The sequence below is a fragment of the Tauraco erythrolophus genome, chromosome 24 (assembly GCF_009769465.1).
Source record: "Tauraco erythrolophus isolate bTauEry1 chromosome 24, bTauEry1.pri, whole genome shotgun sequence".
NCBI classification, from domain to species: Eukaryota; Metazoa; Chordata; class Aves; order Musophagiformes; family Musophagidae; genus Tauraco; species Tauraco erythrolophus.
This window is the reverse complement of record NC_141488.1, coordinates 716288-734511: the sequence shown is the minus strand read 5'-3', so window position 1 is coordinate 734511 and position 18224 is coordinate 716288. Positions and strand designations below refer to the sequence as shown.

The window sequence follows — 18224 nt, the reverse complement described above, 5'->3', positions numbered from 1 at the left end:
AGGTGGCTGAAGGTACTGCTCTGTCGTCTGTACGGCTACGTCTCAGCTAGGGTGAAAATGGCTGAAAACTTGCTTTTAAAGAATTGGATGAGAACTGGCTGGTGATCCAACAGCCATCCTCTTAGGTCATGTTTGAAAATCCTACCTGAAGCAAAGATGGTGTCTATCTTGAGTTCATATGCACATAGATATATATTTTAAAGGCTGTACTCTTGTACCTTTAAAGACCTATCAGAAGTTCTGGTGTTCAGAGTAATCCAACTGTGTGTCCCAGCATGAAGCAGTGGGTTAACTTCTTTTTTAATAGTAAGTTTTGAAACTTCGTACTAGGCCTCCATAAATTTTTCACTTTACAAGGTTCAAAATGCCTGCTGTGGGGGTGGGGATTCAGACTTTTGAGTCTCTCCCAGCCAGTAAGTTCAGTGCTTGAAAGCTGTCAGAAGTGAAGTGGAGGAACTCGCAGTATCTGTAACACTGAGTATTTGCATGTTGATAACAGCGGCTGGGACTGACATGGAGTCCCAGTGCAGGAAGCAGTCACCAGTTGTCTAGAAAGGTATTTCCAGTCTGAGATAAACAGTAGGTGAAATGAATTAATTTATGCAATTTATCTCTGGTTCGTGTTGTTCCTTGTTCAGTTTCTTTGTAGCTTTCCGTTCAGCAGAACTTCCAAAGTTGCTATGGAAAACCTCAGCTCGGCAATGTTCTTCCAAGTGACTGCTGACCTAAATACTGCAGTCGTAGTAATTCTCTTGCAACGCGAATTGCATGTGCTATGTATAAAAATAGTAGGTCATGAAGGAAATAGCTGATTTGATGATTTTGAGGATCTCTTTAGCTGTATTATTGTGGATAAGGCAAACAAGTGACTTTTTATTTTCTCAGTGTGACAACTATGAAATTCGTCCTGGAAAGCACCTTGGAGTGTGTATCTCCGTGGCAAACAACAGGTTATTTGTTGGGTCGATTCCAAAGAACAAGACTAAGGAAAACATATTAGAAGAGTTCAGTAAAGTCACAGGTAAGACCTTCTTAATGAGTTTGCCACACTGATCCCAAAATACCATTCAGTCTCCCTATTTTGTAGGTTTAGTTATTTGACAGATGCGTTCAGCTATCATTTAAATTGTTTCCACATTGGATTCCAAGTTTGTTTCTGGTAGAAATTTTATCTATTGAATAGATTTTTTTAGTGGAGCGTAAAGGGACTAGTTTTACTGTTTTTTCTGTTTTACTGATTGTTAAATGAGTGATGTTGTAGGTTTACAATTGGAAGTGGAAACAGCACAAAAGAACTCAGAAAGAAAAAGCAAAGGTCGTAGTTCTGTTACCTGTTCTAGCTTCTTGTTGAGGGCTCCGTGTTTGTAACTGCATCTACAGCAGATCCTGCTTTTACAGCTGCTGAGTTTTTCGGGAGCCTCAAACAGATGTGATGTTGAGGAATGATGGGAAGGAGGGAACACTAAATCAGTTTAGAGAGAATGTTATCGTAGAAATAGTTAATGAGAGATTAATTTCTGTCCCAGTTCTTCAGTGTTCTTCCCCAGTATATGCAGCAAGTAGGAAGAAGAGTCATCAGCTCATCACTGGAAGGACGCTCCTGCTTTAAATAAGAGATTGAAGTCTTGATCGCCTACTCTTGTTCCTGTAGGAGAGTTTTAATCTACTACTTCTTTTTTAGGATTGCTATTTATAAGTACTTCAGGGAGGTGGTGAAAACAGAAGGTGAATATTCATTTAGTTACCTCTCCTCTTTGTGGAGAGATATGGAAGGAGGTGGAAAGATGCTGCATATTAGTGCTGACTGCTTTTCAAAAATGTAAAAACGCTAAAACAAAATATAGCAAACTTACACTGTACAGACTGTTCAGGTTGATGTTTTGCAGATCCTAATTGTAAGGTAAGCTTTTTTCTGGAGAATTTCACCTGCTAGATGACTCGTTTCTGGATAAATCGGATGGATATCTGTTATTTGTTCTGCTGTTCTTGTGCTCACTCCCCCAGTCAGGTGTTAAATTCAAAGGCTGTGTATTAGAAAAAACAAGTAAAGGCATTTTAGAGTAGACTCTAGATTTTTTCTTCCTTTTGAAGCTTAATGGCAAAGACCTGTTTTTCAGAGGGTTTGGTGGATGTAATCTTATATCATCAACCTGATGATAAAAAGAAGAATCGAGGATTTTGCTTCTTGGAATATGAGGATCACAAGTCAGCAGCACAAGCTCGCCGCCGCCTCATGAGTGGGAAAGTAAAAGTCTGGGGAAATGTTGTGACAGTGGAATGGGCCGATCCAGTAGAGGAACCTGATCCGGAAGTCATGGCAAAGGTAAGTAGAAACTGAAGTGGATGCTCTTGTGCTTGGGGAGGAATTTCTTTATGCCATAGTGACAAAGACGTGTTCCAGCCGAGCAACGCTAGTTTTGAGGCACGAAAAGCAGTTAGAGAGCACTTCTGTAGTGAGCCGTGCGAGGTGGTGTGGTCTGAGCACTGCAAAATTAGTTACCTGTTTAACGTGTTAGAAATGTGCTGTTGTGACTGACTGTTCACAGCTGAACTAGTGGCGTACAGGGTTATCCTGCTGGATTTGCACTTTGGCCTGTTCATTGTCTGCTGCTGATGATAACGAGTACTAGGTGAGTGTTTTGTAAAACCATTTTCCAGAGTGACATGAAGGTGAAGTTCAGCATAGGAAGGGACGTGTTCTGTATCCCTGTGTTTTGGGATAACTCTTTGCTCCTCTTGAGATCTATTACTGAAATTTTACTGGGATTTGTAGTGTCCCAGAAGCAGAAAATCAAAGTAGGATATTCTTCTGGTCATGGAAGCTTGAACTGTGGAAGGAGAGAAGTTGTAGAAACTTCATACAGGCAACTAAAAGGCTTTTTTTTTTTAAACAGGTACAGAATTTATATGGTCCCTCAAAAAATTTCTCAATGCAGAGAAGGGAATAATATCTTACTAGTTTCCTTTGAGATTTGACTTCTAAAGATTAAAGCTTTCATTCTCACTTTTTCACCAGGTGAAAGTTTTATTTGTAAGAAACTTGGCCACTACTGTGACAGAAGAAATTCTTGAGAAATCCTTTTCTGAATTTGGAAAGCTGGAAAGAGTAAAGAAGTTGAAGGATTATGCTTTTGTTCATTTTGAGGACAGAGGTGCGGCAGTGAAGGTAGGTTGATTATTCTTTCCTGGCTAAATTGATGTGAGCAGTTTGTTTTGTACAAATAGTTTTAAGAAATTTATTTGCAGTAATTAGATAAGACAATTTGTAGAGCCCGTTTATTAGAGTTCCCATTCTGAGAATTTTAACACTAACACTTTTATTCCTATGATTTCAGTAGCTAGGAGGATGTGAAACTTGCTGTCGTGGGTTAGGCTGAGTCCGTCAACCAAACCCACGCAGCTCTCCCAGTCCAGTAAAATGGAGAGGAGAGAAAAAATGTAATAAAAGAGCTGAGGATCGAGACAGGAACAGAGGAGCACCCACCAACCACAGTCCCGGGCAAAAGAGGCTTTTTCTTAATGCAAAACTATTTATTAACAGCTACCTAGAAAGAGAAAAGCACACAAAAACGGTTACTTAAGAGAATAACGAGAAAACAAGGCCAGGTCTTAAAAACAACAGCACTCCCCCCCACCTTTGCCTCTTCTTCCCAGCTCTACCTCCTCCCCCCAGCGGCGCAGGGGGCAGGGAATGGGGGGGTGCAGGTCAGTTCATTCCAAGTTGTTACTGCCGCTTCTCTTAAAGGAAAAGGAGTCCTTACACCATTGTCCCTTGCTCCAGTGGATCCCCTACTCACGGCGAAAGCGTGAATCCTGCCCGCTGGGGGGCAAATCCTTACCCCATCGGATTTGCCCAAGTGCGGGCTTTACCAGTCCTGGGCTTTTAAGGAGCTGTAGCCACTCGCTCTGGCGTGGGTCATCAACAAACTTTAAATGTGCTCCAGCGTGGGTCGTCATGCGTCTCCGTACAGACTCTGAATGCGTAAAATGCGTAAAAGTGTCTCTACCTGTGCCCATGATTCACAATAGTCTCAGGCATCTCTTCCCGACGTGGATCATCCACGGGCTTCGAGTGGGTCTCTGCTTGCTCCACCGAGGACTGTTAGAAAGGGGTCGCTGCTGGCAAGGGGGACTCAGCCGCAGCACACGTTGTTCCGTTCCATCTTCACTGACCTCTTATGTGTGTGGCCGTTTCTCTTAGATTTCAGTCCTGTCTGGGTGAACTCGGCCCGGTGGGCGCCCCGGCAGCGGGGCTCTCCCCGAGTTCCCCAAGCGGCTCCGCCGCCGCCATCCTCGACGGAGCGGAGCGGGCCCGGCCCGGCCCAGGCCGCCGGCCCGGCCGGGAGCCGGGAGCGGGGGCCGTGCCCCCCTCCCTTCTCCTCGCCCCTGGGCACCGGCACACACCTTTCCGGTTCCTTTGTCCGACGTCAATAGGGCAATTCGCAGAGGCGCCGATTGGCTCAAGCCCCGAGGGGGATGGGAGTCCGGTGTGATGGGCAGCTTCTGCCACCCGGACCTCCCCCCCCACTTCAAACCATAACACTTGCAAAAGACAAAACTGTACCAAGTTAACAAGTAGACTGGAAAAGAGATATAGACCAATGCAGGAGAGTCTAGAGAAGAGGAAAAAAAACCCCAAAAACCAAAACAAATGATCAACCTAGACAATTTTTCTGAGGAAACACTGACAGAAGGTATCAGTTGTCTCTGAGACCCCTGTTTAAAGGCTGTGTGTAGCTTTGGAGTGACAAAAGTATTGAATAGAAGTTGCAAGGTAATTAAAATGCCTCATCAAGGGGGAGAAGAATGGCACTAGCAACTCCCTTGATGCATTATCTGGTTTTGACTCTACATGCTCACTAGAAGGTTTCTTCTATGTGACTTCTTAAACAGTGGAGGCCATTGCAAGCTTCAAAGGTGTCTTCCTTTGTATCTAAAAGCAGTTGAGAAGGTCATTAATCTCTGCTGTTTGTACTTCAGGGGATTGAATTCTACAGAAATTACTTCATCTGTTTTTTAAATCCGTAGTTTATGAGGGGAAGGAGGAGGAGAGGAGGTATTTTGCACCTGGAAGTCTTGAGCAAGTATATTTTATATGGCTGCATAAAAAGTTCAAAGGCCCTTTACCTTATTAATAATTCTTATTAATAATTAATACTCGCTTACAATTTTCTTACTCCCCAAAACAGGACTTAGTGTACTCTTCAGTTTGGCTTTAGGGTGAATATCACTCAGGTTTCATGAGGTTGCAGTCAGCTTGGATAGATTTAGACTGTGTTCAAAAGAGGGTGAGAGATCGTGGACAGAGGGTAAGTCAGCAACACCTCCTGACACACTTCATTGCAGTATGTCTTCACACACTGTCCAGTCCCTCCCAGTAGCCTTACTGCTAAACGCTGTTAGATTTGGGCAGCTGAAAACTGGTAGCAGGTGAGAAGGCAGATCAAATGCAGCGTAGCAGAGCATTCCTAATGCTCGGCTTCTCTGCAGGAAGCTGGAATGCTACCACATCTGCCCATGGGATTGATTTATGGCCACTGAATTGGTTTATGAACTTTTTGAGATATTTTTGTGTATGGGTGTGTTATAAAAATGAAAGCATTACTATTACATTAGTGCATGGAATGCGTGGAATTGGCTCTTTGATTCCAGTGTCTAATTATTTTCATACTTTCTGAAATAAATCGCCATGATCTCTAATGAGACATGTAGCTGTACAGACATGTAAAGTCTTCTGTTAATGCAGATATTAATACTCAGAAATGTTAAATGCAAAGCATATAGCTCCGGGTGAAGAATTGGGGGGTGTAATCCTAATTGTGCTTTGTGTATGTGTATTAAGTACTGTTTGTGTGTGCATTTGATAATTACAAATTGCACATTACTTTTCTGGAGGATTCTTGCCTCCCTTGATGAAATCACCAAGTTTCAGTAATTTTTTTTTTTTCCCTTTAAGTATGTGTCCTCAGAAATACTTGATTTCCTCAGAGGCACTTGTGTAGCACATTTAACTAGTTAGGAAGCCCAGATATAAAAATACTCGTGTGTGCATGAACTCTACTTGGTTTACAAGTACAGTGCGTGTTTGTGTCAGTTTAAGTAGGGAGAACTTGAGTCAATGCATTTCTGAAACTTTTCTAGAGGATATGGGAACATAACTGAAAATGACCAACTGAAAATGAAGAGGTTAGCCTATAGAGGGTGGAAGCGGAGACAGATAGCCTGGGAGGAATACAGAGAAGCTGTACGAGTGACCAGGGATCAGGTGAGGAAGGCTAAAGCCCTGAAGGAATTGAATTTGGCAAGGGATATAAAAAGCAATAAGAAATGCTTCTATAGGTATGTAGGGGACAAAAGGAAGTCCAAGGAGAATGTAGGCCCCCTCTGGAAGGATACTGGTGCTCTGGTTACCCGGGACATAGAGAAGGCTGAGGTACTCAATGACTTTTTTGCCTCAGTTTTCACTGATAAAGCCTCTTGTCTTACTGCCCAAGCTGTGGAAAGAACTAGCAGGGACTGTGAGGATGAACCACCACCCACTGTACTTGAAGAGCAGGTTCGGGAACATCTGAGGAACTTGAAGGTGCACAAGTCCATGGGACCTGATGAGATCCATCCGTGGGTCCTGAAGGAACTGGCGGATGAAGTTGCCAAGCCACTGGCCATTGTATTTGAGAAGTCGTGGCGGTCTGGCGAGGTCCCCGATGACTGGAAGAGAGGGAACATAACCCCCATTTTTAAAAAGGGGAACAAGGAGGACCCGGGCAACTACAGGCCGGTCAGCCTCACCTCTGTGCCTGGCAAGGTCATGGAGCACGGTTCCCAGGAGAATCTGCTAAGGCACATGGAGAGCAAGGAGGTGGTGGGTGACAGCCAACATGGCTTCACCAAAGGCAGATTGTGCCTGACCGACTTGGTGGCCTTTTATAATGGGGTGACAGCATCGGTGGACAAGGGTCGACCAACGGATATCATCTACCTGGACTTGTGCAAAGCTTTTGACACTGTCCTGCACGACATTCTTCTCTCTAAACTAGAGAGGCATGGGTTTGATGGATGGACCACTCGGTGGATAAGGAATTGGCTCAATGGCCGCACTCAGAGAGTAGTGGTCAACGGCTCGATGTCCAAGTGGAGACCGGTCACGAGTGGGGTCCCTCAGGGCTCCGTGTTGGGCCCGGCCCTCTTCAACATCTTTGTCGGTGACGTGGACAGTGGCATGGAGTGCACCCTCAGCAAGTTCGCCGACGACACCAAGCTGTGTGGTGCCGTCGACACGCTGGAAGGGAGGGATGCCATCCAGAGGGACCTTGACAGGCTGGAGAGGTGGGCCCGTACCAACCTCATGAAGTTCAACCAGGCCAAGTGCAAGGTCCTACATCTGGGTCGTGGCAATGCCAGGCACAAATACAAACTGGGCGGAGAATGGATCGAGAGCAGCCCTGAGGAGAGGGACTTGGGAGTACTGGTGGACGAGAAGCTCAATATGAGCCGGCAATGTGCTCTTGCGGCCCAGAAGGCCAACCGCGTCCTGGGCTGCATCAAGAGGAGCGTGGCCAGCAGGTCGAGGGAGGTGATTCTCCCCCTCTACTCTGCCCTTGTGAGACCTCACTTGGAGTATTGCGTCCAGTTCTGGAGTCCCCAACATAAGAAGGACACGGACCAGTTGGAGAGGGTCCAGAGGAGGGCCACGAAGATGATAAGAGGGCTGGAGCACCTTTCCTATGAGGACAGGCTGAAAGAGTTGGGGCTGTTCAGCCTGGAGAAGAGGAGGCTCCGGGGTGACCTTATAGCGGTCTTCCAGTACCTCAAGGGGGCCTACAGGAAAGATGGGGAGAGGCTGTTCAGGAGGGCCTGTTGTGATAGGACAAGGGGTAATGGTTTTAAAATAGAGGGAGGTAGATTCAGGTTGGATATTAGGGAAAAAATTTTTTACCATGAGAGTTGTAGAACACTGGAACAGGTTGCCCAGAGAGGTGGTGGATGCTCCATCCCTGGAGACGTTCAAGGCCAGGTTGGACGAGGCCCTGAGCAACCTGATCTAGTTGGAGATATCCCTGTTCCTTGCAGGGGGGTTGGACTAGATGACCTTTGAAGGTCCCTTCCAGCCCTAGCCATTCTATGATTCTATAAAAAGTGATGGTATTATGTCTGATTTCTTGAAAATAATGCTCAATATATTTTAATCCCATTCTTTTACCTTATGATATAAAGAGTATTTTTAAATGCTGCATTGCTGTAACAGGTGAATAAAGTGGAACTTGAAAGAATAGTATGTAACATTCTGTTTAAGTAGCAGAGAAATAAAGCACATGGCATAGTTCAGCCCAGAGCAGCCCAACCTTCTGCTTTCTTTCAGCAAGTTTTAGTTTCCTTTTGAACTGAAACAAATTTGTAGCTGTTTCTCTTCTATTTTTTTTGTACAGGCTATGAATGAAATGAATGGGAAAGAGATAGAAGGGGAAGAAATTGAAATAGTGTTAGCAAAGCCACCGGATAAGAAAAGGAAAGAACGTCAGGCTGCCAGACAGGCCTCCAGAAGTACTGCGTGAGTGCTCGCTCTTCCACTACTGTAATCTGCAGAATGATGTTCTGCTGTAAAACATGAGCCAGTTGAGAAGAACTCGAATGACTTTTCTCCATGTTGTGCATTGTTAATCAACAAGGGGAAATTTGTGCTTTATTTGGGGAGACTTTTGGAGATAAATAATTGCGTGTTTCTTTTTCTTAATAGGTACGAAGACTATTATTACTACCCTCCACCTCGCATGCCACCTCCTATTAGAGGCAGAGGCCGTGGAGGGAGAGGTGGATATGGCTATCCCCCAGATTACTATGGCTATGAAGATTATTATGATGATTATTATGGTTATGACTATCATGACTACCGTGGTGGCTATGAAGACCCCTATTACGGCTATGATGATGGCTATGCTATAAGAGGAAGAGGAGGAGGAGGAAGGGGTGGGAGAGGTGCCCCTCCACCACCTAGGGGGCGGGGAGCACCACCACCAAGAGGTAGAGCTGGCTATTCACAGAGGGGGGCACCTATGGGACCACCAAGAGGAGCCAGGGGTGGGAGAGGGGGTCCTGCACAGCAGCAGAGAGGACGCGGTGCTCGTGGAGCCCGGGGCAACCGTGGGGGCAACGTAGGAGGCAAGAGAAAGGCAGATGGGTACAGCCAACCTGACTCCAAGCGCCGTCAGACCAACAACCAGCAGAACTGGGGCTCCCAACCCATCGCTCAACAGCCGCTCCAGCAAGGTGGTGACTATGCCGGTAACTATGGTTACAATAATGACAACCAGGAATTTTATCAGGATACTTATGGGCAACAGTGGAAGTAGACAAGTGAGGAGGGATTGAGAATATTGGAAACATAGAATTGGCTATAGCTCTACATCCTTCAAAACAAAATTGGCTTAATGTTTCATCCTTCAGTAGCAATTGGCTGCCACTTGTATTGGGCTGAAGAATCACTATTGTGTATATACTCGAGTCTCTTAGTTTTCTTTTTTCATAAACGCACTTGGACATTACTGGGCTTGCAGAATTCCTGAACTCCGTATGGGGTTTCAATGCTTTTATCATTTTAGGCTTCATTTTAGCAGTTTAAAAGCAGGAATGGCACACTGTTCAATCATGATTTTGCAGAACCTCTGGTTTTGGACAGTTTCCTTTTTTTTTTGGATTTCGGATAGACTACATAGGAGTATGCTGTACATAAAAGTAAAAGCTAGTGCTTTGTCTTAGTAGTTTTAAGAAATTACAACAAATTAAGTTTTCTTGTATTGAAAATAACATGATTGTATGTTTTGCATTCCTAGAAGTAGGTTAACTGTGTTTTTAAATTGTTATAACTTCACACCTTTTTGAAAATCTGCCCTACAAAATTTGTTTGGCTTAAAACGTCAAAGCCGTGGCAATTTGTTCCTTGATGTGATTGTATTTCCAATTTCTTGTTCATGTAAGATTTCAATAAAACTCAAAAATCTATTCAAAACATTACCTATTTCAAATTCAATTGTGTCCTAAAACATTATTTCATTGGTAATTCTTGCGAAAAACATTGTTTTCAAAGTATAACTGCCTATGTGAGTGATCAAATTCATGCAAAATTTCTTGTGCTTTCCAACATGTAGCACTGTGGACATCAGACTGAAAACTAGGAGAAATTACAGATAGCCCAGAGGGCACTCTTTGTTTAATTGCTGTTCAATAACTTAACCAGCATCTAATTTTGAAACTTTTTTTCTTTTAAAAAGTGTTGAAATGTATCCAAACATTTATGGAAATTCAAATTAAATGCAATCTTCTAATGTAATGTGGAGAAGGAAGCAGAGCCTACAATGGTGTTAATTTTGTTCCTTTTTCTCATGTACTGTGGAGTCTCTAGAGGCCATTCTGCTAGAATCCAGCCGTATCGTATTATTCAGCATACAGACACGTAGGGAAATGGTTTTGATCTCAAGCATCAGAGTCTAATTTAAGATAATATTTGACTAGAGACGAGAATTATAAATCGGGTGCTGTGGCACAGTAAACCAACTTCTTGCTGTAGGTAACACAAACATACTCTCCATATTCTGCTTATTTCTGTCTTGACGTTTTAATTTGATGTTCTGCCATGATGAACAATTTGCCTTAGAATTCTCATGCCTTGTAATAAAGGCTGTTTAAAAAACATACGTAGTATCTTCTGGGGCATTACTATAGCTACATTATTGGGGTATTGTTGCTGCTTTGACCCTTGTCCTGGACATTCCCAGATGTCAATTTTAACTGTCAAGTCATGACATTGCTCTTCTGTTGCATCTGAGCCATTCTGTACCCCAATGAAGAACATTTGCTTCTCAAGAAAAGAGAGAAACAAACGGATTTAAACTTTCTCTAAAGAAAACTATTGCCGGACCTAAATATCCAAATCAAATACATTGCTCAGACTTGATTTACAGCATTCTAAACACAGACTATTGAGGAAGTTAAACTTCAGTGGTCATACTCCTCCCTTTGTCTTCTATTCCTGCCTGGTGTCTCAAGTGTGTTATGTCAGAATGTAAACAGAAGGATGAGCCTTCCCACACGTTACTGTTGTGGGTCTGGTGTATCATTGCATGGTTTGAGTTTTGACCTGAATTCAAGTGAGGATGTGTATCTGGTTCTCAAAAATGGGGTTGTCCCTGTGTCTGGCTCTTTCAAAGTGATAGAATTGGTCATAAATAATTTAAACTGCTTTTCAAAATCAGTATTTAATGTGTTAACAAAAGGGAAAAGGACTTTCTGTTGAGTTTTTTTTCAGTGTTTGTGTTTTGTTTGGGTTTTTTTTTAAAAAAAAAAAACTTCATAAAGTTAACGGGGCCAAATCCTGTCCTCTCTGTTCCTTATTGAGCAGTGAAGTCAGAGGGGTATCGCCTGGGTATACATTTCAGGCTTTTGCTTGTATTAAGGATCTGGCTTGTAATTTTGTTCTAATTCAAGGGTTTGCTGTCCTTATCTGTATGACTTTATAGTAATTATATAGCTTTTGTGGTGTTGAGCAGAACCCTGTAGTCCCAATAAGTATTTTGCTTTTCAGTAATCACTGTAAAGGGGATCTGGTACAAGAGAGCTTAATTGAAATCAAACTTAAAGTACTCTTCATCCTGGAAGAAAGATAGAGTTCCCTTATGCATGTTTCCAGTGTTAGCCCAGGAGAGGTGAAGTGCTAGTGCATGCTTGTGGGGGGTGTGGGGGCTCAGTGAAACACCTCAATTATAATGTATGCAAAACAACTAAGGAACAGAAATGTTAACATTTTCTTCCTCAAGAGTTGTAAAGCTGCATCTTGTATTTATTTCTGCCCAAATCACCATTTATCCTAGTATTTTTATTGAATATGAGAAGCTATACATTTTTATAACTGAAAATTAAAACCAGTAAACATTTATAATCACAAGATACACAAGTTCTTTGATTTACATACTTTACGGATACTCAAATTCACTATTTAAATTTGCAGCAGTGCTTTACTGAATCCTTAAAGATAATGTGTACTACAACTTACTAAAGTAATGGTGTATACTGCACTTGAAGAACTTACAAAATTATTGAAAAAGTTATTTTCAATAAAAATAACAGATACTCTAGCACAGTGGAAAAATCTATCATGCCTGATGACAGATATTCAAGGGAAAAATTGTGCACTATCTTCTCAGCACAGTTTTGATATATAGTCAAAACAAAAAATAAATTTAAATTTAATCTTGTGCATCTGTTTTGATTGTTTCTTCAGTATAAGTTAGCAAAAATCCTCTTATAGAATATGGTGAAAATGAATTTCAACTTGCAAACTAATATTAAACTGTTGTGAGTGTCCTGCTGGCGTTGGAGGAGGAGCCATGAAATGGGATTTTAATAGTCATTTGATCACTCATTTATAGCAGTTGCTTAAATGTCTGTATTGATAAGGTGTTTGACTTAAAAAATAAGAAGTAGGTTGCCAGATTCCTAGCAATTCCAAAACCTGAGCAAAAGATTTTTACAACTGTTATGTTATTATAGACTTACTTTCACATTATTATTAATAACAAAATCAGTTTACTAAACTCAGCTTTTAATTTTATTAATTAATTAAACATAGTCTGCATTTTTTAAAAGCATTAAAGGTTCGATTTTTTGGTAGCAATTGTTTATCAGGACTCGGCTTTTGTAGCCTAATTACTAGGAAGAATGACAACTGCATTGCTTAAACCTTTTCAAAATAAACTCTTAAGTAGATCACCGCATGATTTTGACTCTGTATAAAAACCTGACCGCTTGTTGTCCCCTTTGCTTTTGGACATGAAGCCCATTTCTGTATTTTGAACTACACAGGAAAAAAATACAGAACACACTCTTACTATAAGGCTAGCAAAAAAACCCGTGAAGTATTGAGCAAAAAGTCTTGAACCTCTTAGTAACCTCTTAGTAAAACATACTTGGTACCTAGACCTGTAGACCCCAATGGATTTTCAGCAAGACTTAATTATTACCCAGCAATGATGGTGCCCTGTACGTAGAACAGCAAGGACCCTGTCCTGCTAAACTGTCATGAATAATCTTTGATCAGGCATGACTTGGAGTGCTTTTGTGATTAAGGATTGCTTGTCCAATGCAGGTTTGTCGGATTGAACCCTGTCATTCTACTTAAGCAGATCAGAGCCTTATAGAAAGAGTGTACCAGGTTGTGTTTCCTGTCTTTCCTAAAGAAAAAAGAAAGTTAGAGCTTCTGTTAACTTAGAATTCAAATGAAGCCATTGTAGTCTATTGGCTTAAAATGTCTTTTGAAACCCAGAGCGGCTGAGTTGAGCGTGTAATAGTTAATAAAATGTGTAGAGTAGGGGGGGAAAAAATCATTCATGTTAAAGGGAAATCTTAAGCTTTTGTTCTCATTCAAACAAAATGGTCAAGGTGGATCTGCAGTATTTGGGTATTGATCAGGAACTTTTGAAATTTTAGAGCAGGAGAATCCCTCTGAAGAAATGTTTTAACAACTTGGAGGTTACCAGAAGCTCTGAAAGACAGTTCAGAATATATTGCATCACATTTCTGATGTCCAGAAATCTGCAAGTGTCAGTTTTGTATTTTAACTCCTTCCTTTTACCTGACTATCAGGGAAGCGTGGTTGAGGCTGACCTGACATGTCATGATGTCGACTTGCTAGGTGGGGTTCGCAAGGGACATTAACCTTGGAGTTATCGGTAAGACAACTTTCTTTCTCATTTCCTTCAGTAAGATTAAAGGGCTGGGGTGGGAGGAGGGAGGAGATGAGCTCCACAGACCTGATCACTGGAATATTGTTGAAAATCTGGCATTACCATGGAGAGATTCCAAGCATTGAAGGTAAAGGTTAAATTTAAATTAGTCCATGTCCAAGAGGAGCATGGATCTTACAACTGAAATCAATTTGAAAAGAAAGATGACTTGCACTTCAAAAGAAAACTGGATGCTATTTTAAGGATGCTGGAAGCATTAAAAGATTTTGAACACTTAAATTTTTCCTCTGTAATTAAATCCAGGTATGGGTTTTTTGGTTCCCCCCACACCCCACCATGAAAAAACAAAGAACTTACAGCACACTTCTTCAGAGTCTAAGAACGTTGTTAAGAAATGTGTCCAAGTAGATCTCTGTAAAATAATAAAAATTTATCTTGAAAATAACAACAAAACTGGCATATCATGAGTTTGGATCATTTATCTATTGGACATGATAATGCTTAGAAGACGTTAATTGAGAGAGAATTGCCGTTAAACCAAGGAACGGTTGTAGTTGATCCCGTTGTAAAACCACTGGATATTGGTAATCATCTTTTTTTGTGGAGGCCGTGATATGTTGATTCTAGACAAACAACAACAGCTGAAGAACAGATTTGCAAATCAAACTTGAAATACTTGGACATGTTGAATCCTTCATGGCACCTGCTCATCTTGCACGTTTCCTCAGCCGAAAGTGTGCAGGCCTTTCTTTTCCCGATTGTACGTTCATAGAGTACTTTGAAAGGAGCAGAGAAGTCGGACAGAGCTTACTAGTCTGTAGGAGCATTCCCGTTGCAGTCATTCTGTATCGTGGAACTGAATAGCAGGCCAGTTCTGACACCAACTGCAGAAGAAGTGTAACTGGTGAGTAGAGGTATTTTGTAAGGATTTTTCAGATACAAAGTATGTTTAATTCCAGATAAACTTTGCTTGTCATACCTTGATTTGAAAACAGTTTTGATCACACAAAGTCATCAGTGCTGTTTCACTTGAAAGATCTTAAACAGAAATAAGAGGATCTCTGAACTCTGGATTCAGCAATCTGCATAGTCACATGGAGTTACTAAGAGTGTAGCAGGGCTCTTGAAGGTACTCGGGTGGCCTGTCTCTTGGAAATGGAGCAGATGGCAAGATTGGTACAGGAAAAAAAAACTGAGTGGATTGGCTTTTGTGCATGTGGAATACGGAGGTAACTGTAGGAATACACAATGGGTCATGCTCCTTTCATAAAACAGAAACATCAGTCTACTATCAGTGAGGCTTATGAATTTAAAACGACTTCAAAATGTATTTATGTGATTAGAATCTACCTAACTGCATTAAATGCAAAAAAAAGAAGAAAGAATGAGGAGCAGACCGAAGTTGAGTTCTGCCCTCCTTGCTTCAAGTATAGCTTCACTTTTCCTTCCTTAACACCAGTCAACATATGTGGTGTTGCTCATTAATTTTCCTGTCGAACCTTCTGCAGAACTTGTGCAAGTGTAGGAAACCCAATTACTTCTCTCTCTTTTTTACAATCTTCACAGCAGCCTCTGTGCTAAGGGGTTTGTATTTCCATTTTAATTTCAAGGAATGAGTGTCTGTTGCATCAGTACCTGTTTACATGGCGTTATTCTGATGTACCTTCGGGCGTTTCAAATTCAGCCTGCAGAAAATGCATACCCAACTTGAATTGAAGAGGGGATGTGGTGTAAACATTAATTTTGTGATTCTGGAGAGCTTTCAGCTTTCGTAGCAATGAATGGTCTCTTCTTAAATTCTCTGCTTTGCTGCTTTAACGTCTACAGAAAAGGGGGGAGTGAAACGCTGCATGGGCTAAAAGTCCTGTGAAAAAATAGTTCGAGTGCGTAATTGAAGATAGTATCATAATGCATGTACTCAGGAGAGCTGCATACACGTTGCACCAGCAGTAATTTGATGCTGCTTATGTCACTTTTTCACCAGCCCCTAGATGCAGACTGCTTTCTGAAAGAGTTCTTTGAAGCATGTTCTAAGGTGCCGTGTTGAGCCCTAAGTAATCAGGTTTTAAAATTCAAGACATTGAACCAGCGAGGTAGAGAAGCAGTGTAACTTTTTGCTGGTGGTACTTGTAGAACAAAATCAAAACGGATAAGAGCACCTTGTTTTAAGTTTTGTGTCTGTTTTATCAAGACCAGAGACCTTGAACTCATCCTTGTGCGTTTTCAGTCAAAATCAATTGCAGTTACAGGTTTTGCTCCCCATTGTTTTGAGTGAGCTCTTTCCTCTGTTTTGTTCTGCTCAGTGCTGGCAGTAGGAACGCTGAGATCACAGGAGAGGAATTCCTCCCACTTGCAGTATTGTGCATCCATGAGATTGTAGCAGCTTGGAAGAACCATTCCAATGAGCTTTATTTTCATGCACATCTTTACTGAGTGACTTTTGTGCTGTAAATACGCAAATACTGGAGCCAGTATGCTCTGATCTGCAAGAATTTAAATGGCAGTTATGTTGAAATGCTTACTGATCTGAACATCCAGAACACCTCAGTTAATACGATTTTCCCAGAGATTCTGGCTGAGGTCAGATATTCAGCACGGAGCATTCCTCTTTGAGCAGCGGGAAGAGGCTACGAGCAGCTGAAGACAACCTCGTAAGCTCTTGGTGGGCAGCTTGACAACCTAGAGCCGAACATAAATGTTTCTTCCTGTTCTGAGGCAGCAGGTCAAGCCTGTTAGTTAATATTTTATTTATCACTTTATTTTCCCCTTGAACAACCAGCAGTAGTAGCTGTTCTTAGGGTATGAAATATGCATTCCAATCTTCCTCATGTTGCCTATTTTCTTTGTTTCTGCTGGTTTTCTAGCTGTTACTGTGCACTCAGGTATTAAGGTTGTTTCCAGCTGGAGGAGTAGGAGCAAATAGGTTCTGCTTATTTTTTCTCTTGAAGATACTGGAAAGAGGAGAGGTAGAAAAACCACATAGCTGAGGAAGTCTAAGCCCATTATTAGCAGCCATGAGGGGTCCTGCTTTTATTTAGAAGGACAGATTTCCTCTTGTCTGCCTTTTCTTCTTCTGAAGTTCATATTCAAGGGCTTGCTCTGATCTGATACTTCTTATGGATCTTTGTTGCAGGGCTCTTCTGCGAGCTTGCTTCAAGTGGAAACTCAGGCACTCTGAAGCCTGGGATGCACTTAAGGCACGGGTTTTAGTGCGAAGGAATAAATTACTCTGTTAAATAAAATTGCATTGTTAAATGCAGAACAAACTCATCCTGTGGATGTCTTTAGGCAGGTTCTAGGTATTGTGCATCAAATAAGAACAATCTTGTGAAATGTCTGTGAACCAGCTGCGAAGCCTTCTGTGCAGTTGCACACACACGTCCTGCAAAAGCTCAGCTAAATTAAGTGCTCCATGTTAGTAGGGCCTTTGTACAGGAGAGGCTTTAAAATCTTTGTAATACACTAATCCATAGATAAACATATGGATTAACTTTTGCATGTGATTCCTCAACAAGATTAGTTTTTCCTTTGGAAATGTAAGGAGTCTCTTGTGGGGTTTTTTGACAGAACAGAGAGCCTTTGGCTACAGTCGGGTGTTAGTGCACAGCAAACTTCAGCTCCCATTTCTTTAAAGGAGTGGATGTGTTCTGGCTAGTACCATGGCTGGGGTGAATTGCACTGAACTAGAGTACTCCGAATTTGTATCCTGCTGTACTTGCTTGCGACTTATCTTTCCGCTTTCTTGTAGGTGCTGTGTTGAGGAGATCAAAGCTGCGTGCTCAGCATCTTGCACACAGACAAGTTAGGCTGTTCTCTGGCTGCTGGTTATGTTCTACGTGCGTCATCAAGAAGATAGGGTTAGTTCTTGTCTGTCAACTTCTGAAAAGCGTCTGAGCTTCCATCAGGAATACTTTTGAAAGTGTTGGAGTAAGAGAGCAGTGGCTTGGTGTGCTGGGGTGTATAGATGGTTTTGATACCAAGGAGCTACCTGGAAGAGTTAGGTTAAACTGGCTGGAGGGATCTCCAGATAGGCAAGAAGCAAATGATTTAGCTGTGGTTTCAGAACCACTTAAATAATTTCTATTCTTGCCTATAGAAATTATTTCCTTAAAGCACTGGGTAACCAGCTGCTCAGATTTGTTGGCAGAGCTGTAACAATGGTGTCTTTAAAAGTATTTTGTTACAAAAAAAATCTATGTGGGTGAGGCAAAAGGCTTTTTCTCTTCCAAATAAGCATTATTTTAAGTATCGGCATTAAAAACTAAAGGAATATAATGTAGTTTAGTTAATTCGTACAGTTTCTGCGCACAAATCTATTTTTTCCCATCATATGATCGGGGAATTTTGGTGCCTTCAGAAAAGAGGACTGGGTGGGCTGAGATTCTTGCAACATATAAAAAGATATCTCGGAGGACTTACGTGAGGTGAGAGAGAGGAGAAGGTAGACTGTTGGGAAGAATCAGGCCCTCAGTTTTACCAGTGCTGGGTAGT

The 18224-nt window shown here is 41.8% G+C and overlaps 1 protein-coding gene across 5 annotated transcripts in view; it reads left to right on the top strand.

Moving 5' to 3' along the window:
* Positions 1-11276, top strand: part of HNRNPR (heterogeneous nuclear ribonucleoprotein R) — a 29469-nt gene extending 18193 nt beyond the window's left edge. For all 5 annotated transcript variants that reach the window (XM_086625861.1, XM_086625862.1, XM_086625860.1 and 2 more), the window contains 5 exons: positions 886-1021; positions 2118-2323; positions 3017-3166; positions 8427-8548; positions 8735-11276. In XM_086625861.1, the coding sequence (XP_086481987.1) occupies positions 886-1021; positions 2118-2323; positions 3017-3166; positions 8427-8548; positions 8735-9347 (1227 nt within the window). In that variant the 3' untranslated portion in view covers positions 9348-11276. The remainder of the gene's footprint in view (positions 1-885; positions 1022-2117; positions 2324-3016; positions 3167-8426; positions 8549-8734) is intronic.
* The last annotated feature ends 6948 nt before the right edge of the window (positions 11277-18224 follow it).